This window comes from Oncorhynchus gorbuscha, linkage group LG03 (assembly GCF_021184085.1).
Source record: "Oncorhynchus gorbuscha isolate QuinsamMale2020 ecotype Even-year linkage group LG03, OgorEven_v1.0, whole genome shotgun sequence".
Taxonomy (NCBI): Eukaryota; Metazoa; Chordata; class Actinopteri; order Salmoniformes; family Salmonidae; genus Oncorhynchus; species Oncorhynchus gorbuscha.
Window position 1 is genome coordinate 47384258 of NC_060175.1, and position 20362 is coordinate 47404619.

The following is a 20362-nucleotide window of genomic DNA, read 5'->3' on the forward strand; positions in this document are numbered from 1 at the left end:
TTTCTCACGCAGTGTGAGATTGTGTTCTCTCTCCAACCCAACACTTCAGACGCTCCTTACTGGCCGGGCTCGAGAATGGGGCACAGCTATCTGGGAGGCAAGGGCTGATTGCTCTAACAAGTTCCAGAACAAGAGGAGGATTCGGGTTTTCTGCGTTCAGTTTTGCCGTGGAGAACCTAGGGCCCCGCTTCAGGTTATGCCAAGGTGACGGTCCATCTGGATTATTCCAGAGTTTACGCACTCTTGCTGCCTCCTGTTAGTGGAACTGCCGAGCCTCCAGAACCTCGTTTTCTGGAGGGACTCCACGCAGTGGTTAAGGATGAGATTCTCTCCCGGGAGGTTCCTTCAGATGTGGACTCTTTGATTGCTCTCTACGGGTAGATCTTCGTCACCGGGCTCGTGGAAGAGAGCGGGCAGCTCCGCATCGCAACCATCCCTCCTCTGGCTCCAGAGTCTGAGCCCATGCAGCTGGGAGGGATTCGCATCTCGACTAAGGAGGGAACGGAGGATCACCAACCGCCTGTGCCTCTATTGCGGAGTTGCTGGACATTTTGTTAATTCATGTCCAGTAAAAGCCAGAACTCATCTGTAAGCGGAGGGCTACAGGTGAGCGTCAGTCTCTCCATCAAGATCCTGTACTATTGGTCCATCTACGCTGGACCGGTTCGGGTGCTACATGTAGTGCCTTGATAGACTCTGGGGCTGAGGGTTGTTTCATGGACGAAGCATGGGTTACATGACATTCCTTTCAGAGAGTTAGAGAAGCCTACGCCCATGTTCGCCTTAGATGGTAGTCATCTTCCCAGTATCAGATTTGAGACACTACCTTTAACCCTCACAGTATCTGGTAACCACAGTGAGACTATTTCTTTTTTGATTTTTTCGTTCACCGTTTACACCTGTTGTTTTGGGTCATCCCTGGCTAGTATGTCATAATCCTTCTATTAATTGGTCTAGTAATTCTATCCCTATCCTGGAACGTTTCTTGGCCGTGGTCTGCCATCCCTCAGGAGGGGCAGGAGTGCCGGAGGAATATCATGATCTGGGAGGCCAACTCCCAAGGGCTTCTCAGGAGTCCAGTCCAGAATGTCATCAGCTGTAATTCTATCCATTTAAGCTGAGAGGCTACAGGTGATGTCTTCAGTCTCGGGTCTCTTGACCGTTGATTGTAGTATTGCCTTCTGGTCCATCTCCTCGGGGGGACCGGTTGTTTCAGGTGTCTCTTATAGTGCTCTCCCGGCCGGGGCGGGTTCTTTTTGTTGACGGGTGTTATCGGCTGAATGACATAACGGAGAATCGTTATTCTTTGAGTATGTCACGCAGCCTTTCGCCTCTAGGAGGTAGTCATCTTCCCAGTTGGACCTTTAACGCTTACCATATCTGCGCATCAGAGATTTTTCGAGTGGACTCACGGCGTTTACACTCCGTTGCATTTTGGGTCATCCCGGAGTTCTGCCGTTTGGTCTCCAATTCGCCAGCTGTTTTTCAGGCATTAGTTAATGATGTTCTGAGAGACATGCTGAACATCTTTGTTTTGTCTATCTTGACGATATCCTGATTTTTTCTCCGTCACTCGAGATTCATGTTCAGCACGTATTGATCTCCGTGTTCTACAGCGCCTTTTAGAATTGTCTCTCGTAAAGTCTGAGAAGTGCTCTTTTCATGTCTCCTCCGTTACTAGTTTCTCGGTTCCGTTATTTCCGCTGAAGGCATTCAGATGAGGGATTGACATAAGGCTAAGGTCCAAGCTGTCAGTGATTGGCCCGTTATGTCACGTGTCGAGTTGCAGCGCTTTTTAGGTTTCGCTAATTTCTTCGGCGTTTCATTCGTAATTCGGTCAAGTTGCTGCCCCTCTCACAGCTCTTAGGGCTTCTGAGTACCGGGTTCTGCGTGTTTTAAGTGGTCCGGTTTTTTCCCAGAGTTAATGATGTTCTAAATGCTGAACGTTTTGTTTCCGTCCTTCCGTTACTCCTGATTTTTTCTCGTCACTCAGATTCATTGTCGAGGTTCTACAGCGCCTTCAGAGAATTGTCTAAACGTAAAAGTGAGAGCCATTCTATCCCAGCTTTTCTCGGTTCCAGTCTATTTCCGATGAAGGCATTCATCCTTGCGCTTATGTTTTCTCATCAAGGTCCTGTCGAGTTGCAGCCATCTGGCGCAACTATGATGTGGGTAACCGTGGAACTGCTCGCCATCCGCAGCTCTTAGGCAAGATGGCGACACGCCATTCTATCCCGCTCTGACGATGGGTTTTCCCTCCTGGGTAACCGTGAACTTCCATTGTGGTTGGAGGTTGACAGAGGGCGTGGGACAGCGCTTCCAGTCGTTTCCTTTTGTCGTTTGGACAGACCATAAGAACCTTGAGTACATCCGTTCTGCCAAGCGACTTAATGCCCGTCAAGCTCGTTGGGCGTTGTTTTCGCTCGTTTCGAGTTTGTGATTTCTTACCGTCCGGGTAGCAAGAACACCAAGCCTGATGCCTTATCCCGTCTGTTTAGTTCTTCTGTGGCTTCTACTGATCCCGAGGGGATTCTTCCTTATGGGCGTGTTGTCGGGTTAACAGTCTGGGGAATTGAAAGACAGGTTAAGCAAGCACTCACGCACACTGCGTCGCCGCGCGCTTGTCCTAGTAACCTCCTTTTCGTTCCTGTTTCCACTCGTCTGGCTGTTCTTCAGTGGGCTCACTCTGCCAAGTTAGCTGGTCATCCCGGTGTTCGAGGCACTCTTGCGTCTATTCGCCAGCGCTTTTGGTGGCCGACTCAGGAGCGTGACACGCGCCGTTTCGTGGCTGCTTGTTCGGACTGCGCGCAGACTAAGTCGGGTAACTCTCCTCCTGCCGGTCGTCTCAGACCGCTCCCCATTCCTTCTCGACCATGGTCTCACATCGCCCTAGACTTCATTACCGGTCTGCCTTTGTCTGCGGGGAAGACTGTGATTCTTACGGTTGTCGATAGGTTCTCTAAGGCGGCACATTTCATTCCCCTCGCTAAACTTCCTTCCGCTAAGGAGACGGCACAAATCATTATCGAGAATGTATTCAGAATTCATGGCCTCCCGTTAGACGCCGTTTCAGACAGAGGCCCGCAATTCACGTCACAGTTTTGGAGGGAGTTCTGTCGTTTGATTGGTGCGTCCGTCAGTCTCTCTTCCGGGTTTCATCCCCAGTCTAACGGTCAAGCAGAGAGGGCCAATCAGACGATTGGTCGCATACTACGCAGCCTTTCTTTCCAGAAACCCTGCGTCTTGGGCAGAACAGCTCCCCTGGGCAGAATACGCTCACAATTCGCTTCCTTCGTCTGCTACCGGGTTATCTCCGTTTCAGAGTAGTCTGGGTTACCAGCCTCCTCTGTTCTCATCCCAGCTTGCCGAGTCCAGCGTTCCCTCCGCTCAAGCGTTTGTCCAACGTTGTGAGCGCACCTGGAGGAGGGTGAGGTCTGCACTTTGCCGTTACAGGGCACAGACTGTGAGCCGCCAATAAACGCAGGATTAAGAGTCCAAGGTATTGTTGCGGCCAGAGAGTGTGGCTTTCCACTCGCAACCTTCCTCTTACGACAGCTTCTCGTAAGTTGACTCCGCGGTTCATTGGTCCGTTCCGTGTCTCCCAGGTCGTCAATCCTGTCGCTGTGCGACTGCTTCTTCCGCGACATCTTCGTCGCGTCCATCCTGTCTTCCATGTCTCCTGTGTTAAGCCCTTTCTTCGCACCCCGTTCGTCTTCCCTCCCCCCTCCCGTCCTTGTCGAGAGCGCACCTATTTACAAGGTACATAAGATCATGGACATGCGTTCTCGGGGACGGGGTCACCAATACTTAGTGGATTGGGAGGGTTACGGTCCTGAGGAGAGGAGTTGGGTTCCGTCTCGGGACGTGCTGGACCGTTCACTCATTGATGATTTCCTCCGTTGCCGCCAGGATTCCTCTCGAGTGCGCCAGGAGGCGCTCGGTGAGTGGGGGGTACTGTCATGTTTTGTCATTTATTATCTTGTCTTGTCCCTGTGCTTCCCATTCTATTCGTTTCCCTCTGCTGGTCTTATTAGGTTCTTTCCCTCTTTCTATCCCTCTCTCTCCCCCTCCCTCTCTCACTCTCTCGCTCTCTCTTCTCTCTATCGTTCCGTTCCTGCTCCCAGCTGTTCCTATTCCCCTAATCAATCATTTAGTCTTCCCACACCTGTTCCCGATCCTTTCCCCTGATTAGAGTCCCTATTTCTTCCTTTGTGTTCCGTTCCTGTCCTGTCGGTTCCTTGTCTAGAATTCACCGTGCTGTGTTTGTGTATCGCCCTGTCGTGTCGTGTTTTCCTCAGATGCTGCGTGGTGAGCAGGTGTCTGAGTCTGTCTGGTTCAAGTGCCTTCCCGAGGCAACCTGCTGTTCACCTGCTGTTCAAGATCGAGTCTCCAGTTTGTCCTCGTCATTTCGAGTGAAAGTTGTGTTTTTTGTTTGTATTTACTTTACTGGATTAAAGACTCTGTTTTCGCCAAGTCGCTTTTGGGTCCTCTTTCACCTGCATGACATATACAATTTGGGTTGTCTATGTGTATGGCTGCATTTCAGGTATATTTTTGTACATTTGAATGTTGCAGTAATCGGACCTAGGCTTAGCATTTGAGCAAGTTAGAGAGAAAATTATTTTTGATTGCAAGCCTTGATCCCAATGAGCGACAAAAGAGTGATCAAGTTAAGATCCAGCATCTGTAGGTCTCCATAGAAACCAATGATGCATTACAGGTAATAACCTTATGACATCACTTTGTGATGCGTTTGGGTTCTGTACACACTAGTGATGCAGTAAACATCACAATAGGCTTATTTTTCAGCCTAGTATTGAGAAAATTGAGAAATCAGATGACGTATTAGATTTCCGTTGAGTTTTCTATTGTATATGTCTGTAGACCCACAGCATGAGTTCACATGATCTCCCAGATTGAGGCTGAAAAAAGAGCAGCCTGCATGGTGAGAGTGTTTCAGTGGGCTCTGTCGTACGACTTCATGACGTAATCGTAACTCCATCACTCACACCATGCTTTGCTTTCTGCGGGGGAGTAAAAAGAGTGACACTATCCTTCTCTCTATGTTGGTTACATAAAAAGCAGCTCTGGGAGACTTGACCTTTAGAAAATACAGAGTTGGAAATGACAATGAAAAATGTTCTCAATGCCGGGTAATGATTTTTCTTCACTTGATGTTAACAATGAACCACGAGGGGAGAGAAAAGGGGATGATAAGAGAAGAGAATACAGGAAAGGAGAGAAGAGACTGCTTAAGGAGGGAAAGCCATATTTCTAATTATATCGGCTTGTTAGATAGCTGTTAGCTATAGCAGATAGCTGTTAGCCTGCACACCACTGCAAGTTATGTTAGGAAATAGAAGTGACAGATGAAATCATGTTGCTCAATGTAATGAGTTATGTCGTGTACATACACAGAGCGATAGAATCTAAGATGAAGCACAGTTTTGGCCTAATTCCATGACTGCAAACTTGTAACCCATAGAGCACACAGAATACCAATGTTATGAACCGCCACAACTCATTTAATGTTTGGCAGGACGCAGTAGACATCTCACCAGCTCTGTATTTTTGCTGTGTCATTTTGGTTTTGTGCCTCTGGAGCTCTGAGAGTTTTCTTGGGCTGGTGTCAGAGGCTCTCCATCACACGGCTCAGTGTCTTAGTGTTTACCCACGAATGCCCAGTGGTGCAGACAAACAGACAGACAGGCCCAGGGGGCGTCTCCCCTCTCCTCCCCAGCTGACCCGAAGCCCCAGGACAGGGCTGTCAGACTGAAGGAGACAGGAAGTTGCTGTGACAGGCCTGCCTCCTGCTATCACTAGACAGAGGACTCCACAGGACCCACAGGGAGGCTGGGGCTGACACAGCAGACTGGACTGGGGGGATTCTGTTGCCCTTTTCAGATGGGCTTGAATCATTCTGTATACAAAGGAAAACGAGGAACACTATTGGTATTATCATTATACTGTACCATTTTCTTACTGAGAAGCATGGTCATACACAAACAGAAGCAACACTGCTTCATGTGATTCCTTGTCATGACTCAGCAATGATTAAAAAAATCATTTTCTGAAGACGATGTGAAAATACAATCAGACACCCATTTGGAGCTTGCAGTCCTGTAGTCTGAGGTCTAGTTCCTCTTTCCCTTGTCATTGTTTCTATCCTGATGCCTCTCTGTCCTCAGCTGCTCAGAGCCTAAGTACTGTGCTGCTAATAGCACCACTGCCTGTGTGTGATCAGTGCTCACTGCACAAGCCAGATAATATTTACATTATTCCCATTTTAAAAACCTCATCCAATTAGCCCAATCCCTGCCTGTAGCTTCTCATTATGCCTAAATCCCTAGACACTTTTTTCAGAGTAGGGGGTCAATACATGGATGTGGTGAGAGGACAGAGCGAGGGCAACACTTTTACAGAGCTGTGTTGAAATCTCCAATGTATATCAATCTGCTGTCTGCTCAAATGTGTGTACATGTCACTTTATGATGTCCATATTCCATCGCTAATCCGTTAGTGACTGTGTTTACAGATTGAGTTTTATGTTGACAGTGGGAGAATATGTCTTGTCAGTCTGTATATGTGATGTGTTCAGGGAGCCCACCATAAAAGGTGATGTAACCTGATTTACTCTGAGTCATAAACACACTGGCATTCCTCAGGTTATTCTGGGTTCCTGCATTTCTCTTTCCTGTCTCCTGTGTATCACACTTGTGTGCTGTCCCCTCCCCTGGCTCTAGCAGCACTTTGCTTTATTACAATGGTGCTGATGAGGTGGGAAATGTGATTGCATTGTATCCCAAACAAGATTAACTCAGGGAATTGACAGTTGACATTTGCAAAGCAATTGGTGGGTGCTGAGCGATTAATACAGTACACTGTGGTACTGTGTGAATATTGTATGTTTTGATTTCTCAAGCCATCCACACTGGTCAGGAAATGTATGGGTCTGCAACAGTAAAAGCATTAGCTTTATGTAGAATGGGCCGGCTCTAGCATTTTGGGGGCCCTATGCGAGATTTGGTTGGGTGGCCCCACACCTCGCAGCAAAACATTTTACTGGCCCCCCTACTGATGGCGGAGATCTGCCTACGGTGTGGATCTGCCCAATGAAGTCTCTCTACCAGATGAACTCAATGCATTTTATGCACAGTTCAACAATAACAACCATGCCATGCGTGAGAGCCCCCACCAACCCAGAGGACTGACTGATCTTGCTCTCAGAGGCCGACTGAGGTCTTTAATTAGGTCAACACTTGCAAAACAGCAGGGCTGGATGGTATACAGGTCCGAATTCTCAGGGAACGCGCAGAACAGCTGGCAGGCATATTCACAGTCACTTTGAACCTCTATTTGTCCGGGTCTGTAATCCCCACGCCTTAAGCTGACCACCATCATTCCTGCTCCTGAGAACTCTAAGGCTTCATGCCACTATAACTAGCGCCTTGTAGCACACATCTGTAATCATGAAGTGCTCTGAAAGGCTGTCTATGGTACATATCAACTCCATCATACCCTAAACACACTCCAATTTGCCACCCCAACAGATCCATATACAATCTCAATTGCACTCCACACTGCCATCACCCACCTAGATAAGAGGAATACTTACAGTTCAAGTTGGAAGTTTACATACACCTTAGCCAAATACATTTAAACTCAGTTTTTCACAATTCCTAACATTTAATCCTAGTAAAAATTCCCTGTCTTAGGTCAGTTAGGATCATCACTTTATTTTAAGAATGTGAAATGTCAGAATTATATTAGAATAGCAGAGAGAATGATTTATTTCAGCTTTTATTTCTGTCATCACATTCCCAGTGGGTCAGAAGTTTACATAAACTCAATTAGTATTTGGTAGCGTTGCCTTTAAATTGTTTAACTTGGGTCAAACGTTTCCTTCCACAAGCTTCACACAATAAGTTGGGTGAATTTTGGCCCATTCCTCCTGACAGAGCTGGTGTAACTGAGTCAGGTTTGTAAGGCTCCATGCTCGCACACACTTTTTCAGTTCTGTCCACAAATTTTCTGACGGACTAAGGTCTGGGCTTTGTGATGGCCACTCCAATACCTTGACTTTGTTATCCTTAAGCCAATTTGCCACGACATTGGAAATATGCTTGGGGTCATTGTCCATTTGGAAGACCCATTTGCGACCAAGCTTTAACTTCCTGGCTGATGTCTTGAGATGTTGCTTCAATATATCCACATCATTTTCCTTCCCATTGATGCTGTCTATTTTGTGAAGTGCACAAGTCCCTCCTTCAGTAAAGCACCCCCACAACATGATGCTGCCACCCCCGTGCTTCATGGTTGGGATGGTGTTCATCGGCTTACAAGCCTCCCCCTTTTACCTCCAAACATAACGGTGGTCATTATGGCCAAACAATTCTATTTTTGATTCATATATCATCTAGTGTTCAACCTTCCCAAGTTCTCTCACGTCACCCCGCTCCTCCGCTCTCTCCACTGGCTTCCAGTTGAAGCTCGCATCCGCTACAAGACCATGGTGCTTGCCTACGGAGCTGTGAGGGGAACGGCACCTCAGTACCTCCAGGCTCTGATCAGGCCCTACACCCAAATAAGGGCACTGCGTTCATCCACCTCTGGCCTGCTCGCCTCCCTACCACTGAGGAAGTACAGTTCCCGCTCAGCTCAGTCAAAACTGTTCGCTGCTCTGGCTCCCCAATGGTGGAACAAACTCCCTCACGACGCCAGGACAGCGGAGTCAATCACCACCTTCCGGAGACACCTGAAACCCCACCTCTTTAAGGAATACCTAGGATAGGATAAAGTAATCCTTCTCACCCCCTCCCCCCTTAAAATATTTAGATGCACTATTGTAAAGTGGTTGTTCCACTGGATGTCATAAGGTGAATGCACCAATTTGTAAGTCGCTCTGGATAAGAGCGTCTGCTAAATGACTTAAATGTAAATGTAAATGTAATTCATCAGACCAGAGGACATTTCTCCAAAAAGTATTATCTTTGTCCCCATGTGGAGTTGCAAACCGTAGTCTGGCTTTTTTATGGCGGTTTTGGAGCAGTGGCTTCTTCCTTGCTGTCGTTATAGGACTTCTTTTACTGTGGATATAGATACTTTGTACCTGTTTCCTCCAGCATCTTCACAAGTTCCTTTGATTTTCACTTTTCGCACCAAAGTACGTTCATCTCTAGCAGACAGAACACGTCTCCTTCCTGAGAGGTATGACGGCTGCGTGGTCCCATGGTGTTTATACTTGCGCACTATTGTTTGTACAGATGAGCGTCGTACCTTCAGGCGTTTGGAAATTACTCCCAAGGATGAACCAGACTTGTGGAGGTCTACAATTGTTCTTCTGAGGTCTTGGCTGATTTCATTTGATTTTCCCATGATGTCAACCAAAGACGCACTGAGTTTGAAGGTAGGCCTTGAAATACATCCGCAGGTACACCTCCAATTGACTCAAATGATGTCAATTAGCCTATCAGAAGCTTCTAAAGCCCTGACATAATTTTTTGGAATTTTCCAAGCTGTTTAAAGGCACAGTCAACTTAGTGCATGTACACTTCTTTCCCACTGTAATTGTGATACAGTGAATTACATTGGGGCAAAAAAGTATTTAGTCAGCCACCAATAGTGCAAGTTCTCCCACTTAAAAAGATGAGAGAGGCCTGTAATTTTCATCATAGGTACACTTCAACTATGACAGACAAAATGAGAAAAGAAAATCTAGAAAATCACATTGTAGGATTTTTAATGAATTCATTTGCAAATTATGGTAGAAAATAAGTATTTGGTCGATAACAAAAGTTTAGAATACTTTTTTTGCCCCACTGTATACACAGAGGATAATGGGGAAGATGGGCGACAACTGGAGGGGGGTGGAGACAATCACAAAAACAATTGAAACCGATCAGGGCGTGACAGTAGCACCCCCCCCCCCTCGAGAGGCGCCACCTGGCGTCCTACCTGGGCGCATACCAGATTTTTAAGTGGGAGAACTTGCACAATTGGTGGCTGACTAAATACTTTTTTGCTCCACTGTATAAGTGAAATAATCTGTCTGATAACAATGACTTGTGTCATGCACAAAGTAGATGTCCTTCCGACTTGCCAAAACTATAGTTTGTTAACAAGAAATTTGTGGAGTGGTAGAAACATTTGTTTTAATGGCTCCAACCTAAGTGTATGTATCTCCCTCACCAACTTCAAACATCAGCTAGCTGAGCAGCTAACCGATCGCTGCAGCTGTACATAATCTATTGGTAAATAGCACACCCATTTTCACCTACCTCATCCCCACAGTTTTTATTTATTTACTTTTATGCTCTTTTGCACACCAATATCTCTACCTGTACATGATCATTTATCACTCCAGTGTTAATCTGCAATATTGTAATTATTCGCCTACCTCCTCATGCCTTTTGCACACATTGTATATAGACTCCCCTTTTTTCTCTGTGTTATTGACTTGTTAATTGTTTACTCCATGTGTAACTCTGTGTTGTCTGTTCACACTGCTATGCTTTATCTTGGCCAGGTCGCAGTTGCAAATGAGAACCTGTTCTCAACTAGCCTACCTGGTTAAATAAAGGTAAAAAATAAAATTAAAATTAAAAAATTAAAAAATTCGGACTACAGCTTAGCATTCAACACCATTGTCCCCTCCAAGCACGTCACCAAGTTTAGGACCCTGGGATTGAACACATCCCTCTGCATTTGGTTCCTGGACTTTTTGACGGATCGACCCCAGGTGGTGAGGGTAGGCAACATTACCTCTGCAACGCTGATCCTCAACACGGGGACTCCACAGGGGTTTATGCTTAGTGCCATTACCTCTGCAACGCTGATCCTCAACACGGGGACTCCACAGGGGTTTATGCTTAGTGCCATTACCTCTGCAACGCTGATCCTCAACACGGGGACTCCACAGGGGTTTATGCTTAGTGCCATTACCTCTGCAAGGCTGATCCTCAACACGGGGACTCCACAGGGGTTTATGCTTAGTGCCATTACCTCTGCAACGCTGATCCTCAACACGGGGACTCCACAGGGGTTTATGCTTAGTGCCATTACCTCTGCAACGCTGATCCTCAACACGGGGACTCCACAGGGGTTTATGCTTAGTGCCATTACCTCTGCAACGCTGATCCTCAACACGGGGACTCCACAGGGGTTTATGCTTAGTGTCAGGACAACAACCTCTCCCTCAATGTCAGTAAAACAAAGGAGCTGATCATGGAGTCCAGGAAACGGAGGGGTGAGCACGCCCCCATCCACATCAACTGGGCTGCAGTGGTGCGAGCCGAGAGCTACAGGTTCCTCAGTGTCCAAATCACTAAGAACTTAAAACGGTCCACACATTCCCGCACAGTCGTGAAGAAGGCGTGACACCACCTCTTCCCCCTCAGGAGGTTGAGAATGTTTGGCGTGGGCCCTCAAATCCTCAAAAAGTACAGCTGCACCAATGAGAGCTACGTCACTTGGGCCGAGCTCCGTGCCATCCAGGACCTCTATCAGACAGTGTGAAAGGAAGGCCTGGGAAATTTGTTAAAGACTCCAGAAACCCAAGCCATAGAGTATTCCATCTGGTTCCACACAGCAAACTCTACCAGTGCATCAAGTCTGACACCAACAGGCTCCTGAACTGCTTCTATCCCCAAGCCACAAGACTGCTAAATAGATTAACAAAATGGCTACACGGGCTATCTGAGTTGACTGTTATTTTATTTTTGCACTCTCTATGCACACTCACAAGAATCTACACACTCAAGCACACTGATACTCCAACACACACACACGCACACGCACGCGCGCGCACGCACGCACGCACGCACACACGCACGCACGCACGCACGCACACGCACACACACACACACACACACACACACACACACACACACACACACACACACACACACACACACACACACACACACACACACACACACACACACACACACACACACACACACACACACACACACACACACACACACACACACACATTTATGATGACTCTACACAACCACTCACATACAATCATCATATATGCTGCTGCTACTCTGTTTATCATATACCCTTATTCATACATTATCTACTGTACCTCTATTCTATCACTCCAGTATCCCTGAACATTGTACATATGCTATTCGAACTGACCCTGTATATACAGTGCCTTCGGAAAGAATTTAGACCCCTTGACTTCTTCCACATTTTGTTAGGTTACATCGTCATTCTGAAATGGATTAAATTGGTTTTCCCCTCATCAATCTACACATAAAATCGCATAAAGCAATGCAAAAACAGGTTTATAGAAATTGTTGCCAATTTATTAAAAATAAAAAACTGAAATTTCACATTTACATAAGTATTCAGACCCTTTACTCAGTACTTTGTTGAAGCACCTTAATAAGCAGCTATTACAGCCTCGAGTCTTCTTGGGTATGATGCTACAAGCTTGGCACACCTGTATTTGGGGAGTTTCTCCCATTCTTCTCTGCAGATCCTCTCAAGCTCTGTCAGGTTGGATGGGAAGCGTTGCTGCACAGTTCAAGTCCAGGCTCTGGCTGGGCCACTCAGGCTCTGGCTGGGACATTCAGAGATTTGTCCCAAAGCCACTTCTGCGTTTTCTTGGCTGTGTGCTTTGGGTCATTGTCTTGTTGGAAGATAAACCTTACTGCACATGCAGGGCATCATTAAGTGATAATACATCATTCACAAGTGATAATATCGTCACTCATCAGACTATTTGAATCTTGTCTTTACATATACTAAATAATATATGTGTGAAATGTGTTATGATTTAGAATGGACCATTATCATGCACCTGTCGGAATAGGTGAGATTTTCCCCGTGGCTTATTTTCATGCCAGCCATGTAGGCTATACTCCTTTTGTAAATTGAAGCAATGTGCTTAATATTTGGAAAGTTGAGAAATAAATATAGTAGGCCTAGCCTATAGAAAGCTGATTGGATCCTCTTTTTAAAAGAGGCCAAAAAACGGTTTTATCGCGCCTATAGAAATGTTGCGCAATGTGAGCTCATGGGCACTCCTGAAGTGTTTGATTAGATTTTTAATTACATTTGCATTGATGTCAGTGTGATTAGAGAGACAGAGTGCTGAGTACCAGAACATTAGCAACTGGCAGTTAGCAAGTTTGGTACTCTACTAATAACCATATGTACCATCAGAGCGCAGTTTTGGAGAAGGTCACGTATTACCGTCACCATAACAGCCCTACCCTAAACCTTAAGTGAACATTTCTCTCTCTCCTTACTTGTGACAAGTGACGGGGTTAAAGGTGAAGCCAGGTTCAGGTATGGGGGAGAAACCTGCCCCCTGGGTGGTGCCAGGTTTCCTCCAGACGTGATCCTTGGCATTGAGGCCATAGAGTTCAATCTTTGTTTTATCAGACCAGAGAATCTTGTTTCTCATGGTCTGAGAGTCTTTAGATGCCTTTTAGCAAACTCCAAGCGGGCTGTCATGTGCCTTTTACTGAGGAGAGGCTTCCGTCTGGCCACTCTACCATAAGGCTTGATTGGTGGAGTGCTGCAGATATGGTTGTCCTTCTGAAAGTCTTTCCCATCTCCATAGAGGAACTATAACTCTAGAGCTCTGTCAGAGTGACAATCGGTGTTCTTTGTCACTTCCCTGACCAAGGCCTTTCTTCCATGATTACTCAGTTTGATTGCACGGCCAGCTCTAGGAAGTGTCTTGTTGGTTCCCATCCTCTTCTATTTAAGAATGATGGAGGCCACTGTGTTCTTGGGGACCTTCAATTTTACAGACATTCTTTGGTACCCTTCCCCAGATCTGTGCCTCGACAAAATCCTGTCTCGGAGCTCTAAGGACAATTCCTTCTACCTCAAGCCTTGGTTTTTGCTCTGACATGCGCTGTCAACTGTGGGACCTTATATAGACAGGTGTATACTTTTCCAAATCATGTGCAATCAATTTAATTTACCACAGGTGGACTCCAATAAAGGTGTAGAAACATCTAAAGGATGATCAGTGGAAACAGGATGCACCTGAGCTCAATTTTGAGCCTCATAGCAAAAGGGTCTGAATGTAAATAACGTATTTCTGTTTGTAATTTTTAATACATTTGAAAAAGAAAATGTTTTTCACTTTGTCATTATGGGTTATAGTGTGTAGATTGATGAGGAAAACATTGTATTTAATCCATTGTAGAATAAGGCTGTAACGTAACAAAATATGGAAAAAGGGAAGTGGTCTGAATACTTTCCGAATGCACTGTAGCTTGCTCACTTCTCGTGTTCTTGGTCGGGATTCGGCAATGATTACTACACGTTTAGATGGCTGGCTAGTCTAATTTACCAATCTAAAAATGGTTAGCTGACATGGCTAATTGATTGACTGTCAGTGTCTGACATAACATGAGAAAATGCACAACTGCTGAAGCAAAACCACATTTCTAAATTGCACCCAGTTTATTCTACTATTCTTACTCTCAATAGTAAGTTGATACCCCAACTGAGTTCCTAAAACTTGTTGTTTCATGAATAAAACAAAGGAGAGAATGTATGATATGTTTTACAGGATCAATCATGCAATCATATTTCACCGTAAAGCATTAGTAAGAAATGTCGCATATGCATGCTCTATCTACATTATGCTAAAAGTGTCTGCTACTGAGTGGTACCAAGGAAAACAAGTCTGCTAGAGGACATGAAAAGCCCAAAATTCACTGCCCCAAAACCTGAGATTACAGTAAAGGCTGGGTTTTCCTGTCATTTCTTGTTCCTATGGTTCAGTGTTACCCCTTTCTGGCATTCACATTGTTTCTTGCAGCTTTGGGGAGTGTTGATCTTGCAGACCTGTTTGACCAGAGTTTCTGACAGATATGTTCTGTTGTTCTCTGTGCCAGCGGAGACCGAACATGCTCAGAGGGTCCCAGGAATGGACGCAGCCCAGCAGATGAAACTGAGGGAGCGACAGCGCTTCTTTGAGGAGGTCTTTCAGCACGATGTGGATGTCTACCTGTCCTCTGCCCACTTGCAGATTCATGACTATAAGAGACGTGAGCGCAGTCAGCATCACACATGTCCATACCCAAGCTCAACCCTTACCTTAGCCATTACCCTAACACTAGATTCATGTCCACACCCTGGCTAAACCCTAACACTAAACGTATATTAATGTCGAAACCATGGCTCAACCCGAATACTAAACCTAGATTAATGTCCAAACCATGGCTCAACCCAAACCCTATCCATAACCCTATATCCAAGACCGCACAATTCAAGTACTCGCTTTCTATCACTCGCCATATTACAGTGAACAAAAATAAATAACTATCCCAGAAATGTTCCATATGCACAAAAGCTTATTTCTCTCACATTTTGTGCACAAATTGTTAACATCCCTGTTAGTGAGCATTTCTCCTTAAGCCAAGATAATCCATCCTTACCTGACAGGTGTGGCCTAAAACAAAGCAGATTAAATGGCATGATAATTATACAGGTGCACCTTGTGCTGGGGACAATAAAAGGTCACTCTAAAATGTGCATCTTTGTTACACAACACAATTCCGCAGATGACTCAAGTTTTGAGGGAGTGTGCAATTGGCATACTGATGCAAGATCATTTAATGTTTATTTCTCTACCATAATCCGCCTCCAATGTTGTTTTAGAGAATTTGGCAGTACGTCCAACCGGCCTCACAACCGCATGTAACCACGCCAGCTCAGGACCTTCACATCCGGCTCCTTCACCTGTGTGATCGTCTGAGGGGAGGGGGTGGTATTTCTGTCTGTAATAAAGCCATTTCGTGGGGAAAAACTCATTCTGATTCGCTGGGCCTGTACCCCTGCCCAGCCATGTGAAATCCATAGATTAGTGTAACGTCGTTCGTCTGTTGTATGAAGAGAGTCAGACCGAAATGCAGCGTGTAGGTTACTCATGACTTTAATGAAAATAATCGCGGTACATGAAATAACTGTATATGAAAACAACAAACGAAACGTGAAACCTATTACAGCCTATCTGGTGACTACAACACTAAGACATGAACAAACACCCACAAAATACAACGCGAAAGTCAGGCTGACTAAATACGGTTCTCAATCAGAGACAACGACAAGCACCTGACTCTGATTGAGAATCGCCCCAGGCAGCCAAGCCTAACTAGACACACCCCTGATCAGCCGCAATCCCAAATAATACAAACCCCAATACGAAATACAACATATAAACCCATGTCACACCCTGGCCTACCCAAACATATAACAAAAACACAAGATATAATGACCGAGGCGTGACAGAATCCCCCCCCCTAAGGTGCGGACTCCGGGACGTACCTCAAGAGCATAGGGAGGGTCCGGGTGGGCGTCTGTCCATGGTGGCGGTTCTGGCTCGGGACGTGGACCCCACTCCATAAATGTCCTAGTTCCTCCCCTTCGTGTCCTGGGATAATCCACCTTCTCCGCCGACCATGGCCTAATAGTCCTCACCCTGATCCCCACATAACTGAGGAGCAGCTCGGGACCGAGGGGCAGCTCGGGACAGAGAGGCAGCTCAGGACAGAGGGGCATCTCCGGACAGAGGGGCAGCTCGGGACAGAGGGGCAGCCCGGGACAGCGGGGCAGCTCGGGACAGAGGGGCATCTCAGGACAGAGGGGAAGCCCGGTACAGAGGGGAAGCTCAGTACTGAGAGGAAGCTCAGTACTGAGAGGAAGCTCAGGCAGGTAGTAGGCTCCGGTAAATCCTGGCTGGCTGGTGGAACTGGATGATTCAGGTTGTCTGGCCGATCTGGCGGATCTTGGCAGACTGGCACTTCTGGCGGATCCTGGCAGACTGGCACTTCTGGTGGATCCTGGCAGACTGGCGACGCTGGGCCGACTGGCGGCGCTGGGCAGACTGGCGGCGCTGGGCAGACTGGCGGCGCTGGGCAGACTGGCGGCGCTGGGCAGACTGGCGGCGCTGGGCCGACTGGGAGCACTGGCGGCGCTGGGCAGACTGGGAGCACTGGCGGAGCTGGGCAGACTGGGAGCACTGGCGGAGCTGGGCAGACTGGGAGCACTGGCAGAGCTGGGCAGACTGGGAGCACTGGCCGCGCTGGGCAGACTGGGAGCACTGGCGGAGCTGGGCAGACTGGGAGCACTGGGCAGACTGGGAGCACTGGCCGCGCTGGGCAGACTGGGAGCACTGGGCAGATTGGGAGCACTGGCCGCGCTGGGCAGACTCGAGACTCCGGCAGCGCAGGAGAGGAGAAAGGCTCTGGCTGCGCTAAACAGGCGGGAGACTCCAACAGCGCAGGAGAGGAGAAAAGCGCTGGCTGCGCTGAACAGGCGAGGCGCACTGGAGGCCTGGTGCGTGGTGCTGGAACTGGTGGTACTGGCGCGAGGACACGCACAGGAAGCCTGGTGCGGGGAGCTGCAACCGGAGGACTGGTGTGTAGAGTTGGCTCTGGATAGACCGGACCGTGCAGGCGCACTGGAGCTCTTGAGCACCGAGCCTGCCCAAGCTTACCTGGCTCGATGCCCACTCTAGCCCGGCCCATAGGAAGGGCTGGTATGTGCCGCAGCTGGCTCTGCACCCGCACTGGAAACACCGTGCGCTTCATAGCATAACACGGTGCCTGCCCGGTCTCTCTAGCCCAACAGTGAGCACAGGGAGTATGCGCAGGTCTCCTACCTGGCATAACTATTCTCCCTTCTAGCCTCCCCCCAATAATTTTTTTGGGCTGTTTTTCCGGCTTCCAACCGCGTTGCCGTGCTGCCTCCTCATACCTGCGCCTCTCCGCTTTAGCTGTTTCTATTTCCTTCTTGGGACGGCGATATTCTCCCGGCTGCGCCCAGGGTCCTTTACCGTCTAATATCATCTCCCAAGACCAGAAGTCCTCATATTGCTGCTCCTCACAATGAACAGGGAGAGTAGGCTCAGGTCTGACTCCTGACTCAGCCACTCTCTCTCTGCGCTTTCCCCGTTACTTTCAGTTTTCGCTCTGCGCCTCCGTGCTTTCCTTTTCGACTCCATACGTCTATAGCCCTCTTCGCATTGCTGTAGGGAATCCCAGGCGGGCTCCTGCACTCGCTCTGGGTCGGCCGCCCACCTGTCGATTTCTTCCCGGTCTGTGAGTGGTGGGTGTTTCTGAAGAGAGTCAGACCGAAATGCAGCGTGTAGGTTACTCATGACTTTAATGAAAATAATCGCGGTACATGAAATAACTGTACATGAAAACAACAAACGAAACGTGAAACCTATTACAGCCTATCTGGTGACTACAACACTAAGAGAGGAACAAACACCCACAAAATACAACGCGAAAGTCAGGCTGACTAAATACGGTTCTCAATCAGAGACAACGACAAGCACCTGACTCTGATTGAGAAAACCCCAGGCAGCCAAGCCTAACTAGACACACCCCTAATCAGCCGCAATCCCAAATAATACAAACCCCAATACGAAATACAACATATAAACCCATGTCACACCCTGGCCTACCCAAACATATAACAAAAACACAAGATACAATGACCAAGGCGTGACAATTAGGGCCTTATCAATTTCAATTGACTGATCTGCTTATATGAACTGTAATTCAGTAAAATCTTTGACATTGCTGCATGTTGCATTTATATTTTTGTTCAATATACACACGTGAAAGTTTCTCAATGTTGCTAAACATTTCCTATGAGAAGTGAAACTGACATTATATGCCTCTAATCAACCTCACGGTTGTCTCTTGGGTTGTTGTTAGCTCCCATTGGCAGTGTCTCGTCCATGGAGGTTAATGTGGACATGCTGGAGCAGATGGACCTCATGGACATCTCTGACCAGGAAGCACTGGATGTCTTCCTCGGCTCTGGAGGGGATGAGGGGGTGCTGGCCTCCTCTCTGCCAGGTAAAGGTGAGTGGAGGGGAGACGCCAGTCTGAGGCCGTCCTATGTTGATAGTGTAGTATTTGGCAGAGTCGAGGCTTTTATCCTCCCCTATACTAGCTGGCAACACTAACTGCAATATTGAGAGTAGCACTGAGAATCTTTTGTCTAATATCCCCTTAATTTTACCTACAGTAGTTCATGGAAACAACAACAACGATAAGGTAATCAACCAGGGACGCTCTCTCCACTACACTGACGGTTGTGATGGGAAGTTCCGCGTGGCCTCCACCTCCTCCACCTACAGCCAGAACACCAATGAGGACGGACGGGACACCCAAGTCATCCAATCAGATGATGAAGATGTGCATGTCGACACAGTCTTGCTGATGGGATCACCCCCAGGGAAAGATGAAGAGAAGAATCGGTCTATTCTCTCTTCCTAGGCGCCTTCCTTCACTTCCAATATTCCGTAACATTTTGGACTTACTGATGCTTACAAGTATCACTTAAACTGGACACACACACTTCCATGGACTGGCAAGACAACTGCCATTTTCCACAGCCTTTTCTTTACTGTTCATTTTGTTTTGCCTGAACTGTACATATAAAGCCAACTCTTCTCCAAGCTTGTCCCCATTTATACTTCTGGAATGTAGATGACAGGACATTCCTTTTTATTTCCTCATTTAGCATCCTATTAAGATCTGGCAATGTGTGGTACTGTTTTGGGAAGGACATTTTTGTGTGTAAGCAGGCTTTACTATACTACAGATCGGAACAACTGAGTGTTAGTAAAAAAGTAATCATCTGTATTAACCAGGTTGAAATAAAGGTTGAATAATTTATGAAATAAAGATGTAGAGAATTAATATTTTTTTTTATGTGAGAACTTTTTTTTCTTTAGAGAGAAACATATAAACTGTGCACAACTTTGCCATGCTTTGTAAATATGGCCCTTAGTTCCCATATTCCCTAAAATGTTCAACCAACCCAAAACACCTGCCACAAATAAGGACATATTGTACATAGTGCTTAGTGGTGCTTTAATTTGTTGTCTCTTTCACTTAGTCTCCTCTTATTCTCTGACTTAAGGTTTATTTATTTTAACTATGAATAGGAATAAAAAAATAACATTTGTTTCCTGCAAACAATTATTTTTGTTCCTTTTTTGTGTGTGTGTGGAGGTATTTGTAATGAACAGGAGGGGAGACAGAGAGCTGGTTTCAAGCGCAGGGCGTTGCAGGTGTTTATTGCAAAGGACCACAGGAGGAGGCAGGTAGCTGGGTCCAGGGGCAGGCAGAAGGTCATACACAGGGGGTCGAAAAAGGAAACAGTATAAAGGCAAGGAAAAAGCTAGTCTGGGAGATCAGGCAATAGGTAGATAACAGGAAATCTGATAGGCTAAAGTACAGACAGGGAATAGGCAAAAGGCGTCATCTGTGAGACACGGGAGGCGTAAAATCACGGGAAACCCAGAGCTCCGAAAGACATGTGTCACAAATCAAACAATACCTCACAGTGATGGGGT

General features: G+C 46.8%; 1 protein-coding gene across 2 annotated transcripts in view; it reads left to right on the top strand.

Moving 5' to 3' along the window:
• LOC124020548 (dysbindin-like) overlaps positions 1 to 19985 on the top strand; it is a 33824-nt gene extending 13839 nt beyond the window's left edge. The window contains exons 2-4 of one of the 2 annotated variants that reach the window (XM_046335786.1): positions 14877 to 15029; positions 18711 to 18860; positions 19027 to 19985. In XM_046335786.1, coding sequence (XP_046191742.1) covers positions 14877 to 15029; positions 18711 to 18860; positions 19027 to 19277 — 554 coding nt within the window. In that variant the 3' untranslated portion in view covers positions 19278 to 19985. The remainder of the gene's footprint in view (positions 1 to 14876; positions 15030 to 18710; positions 18861 to 19026) is intronic. The other variant, XM_046335794.1, reaches the window with a different exon arrangement.
• The last annotated feature ends 377 nt before the right edge of the window (positions 19986 to 20362 follow it).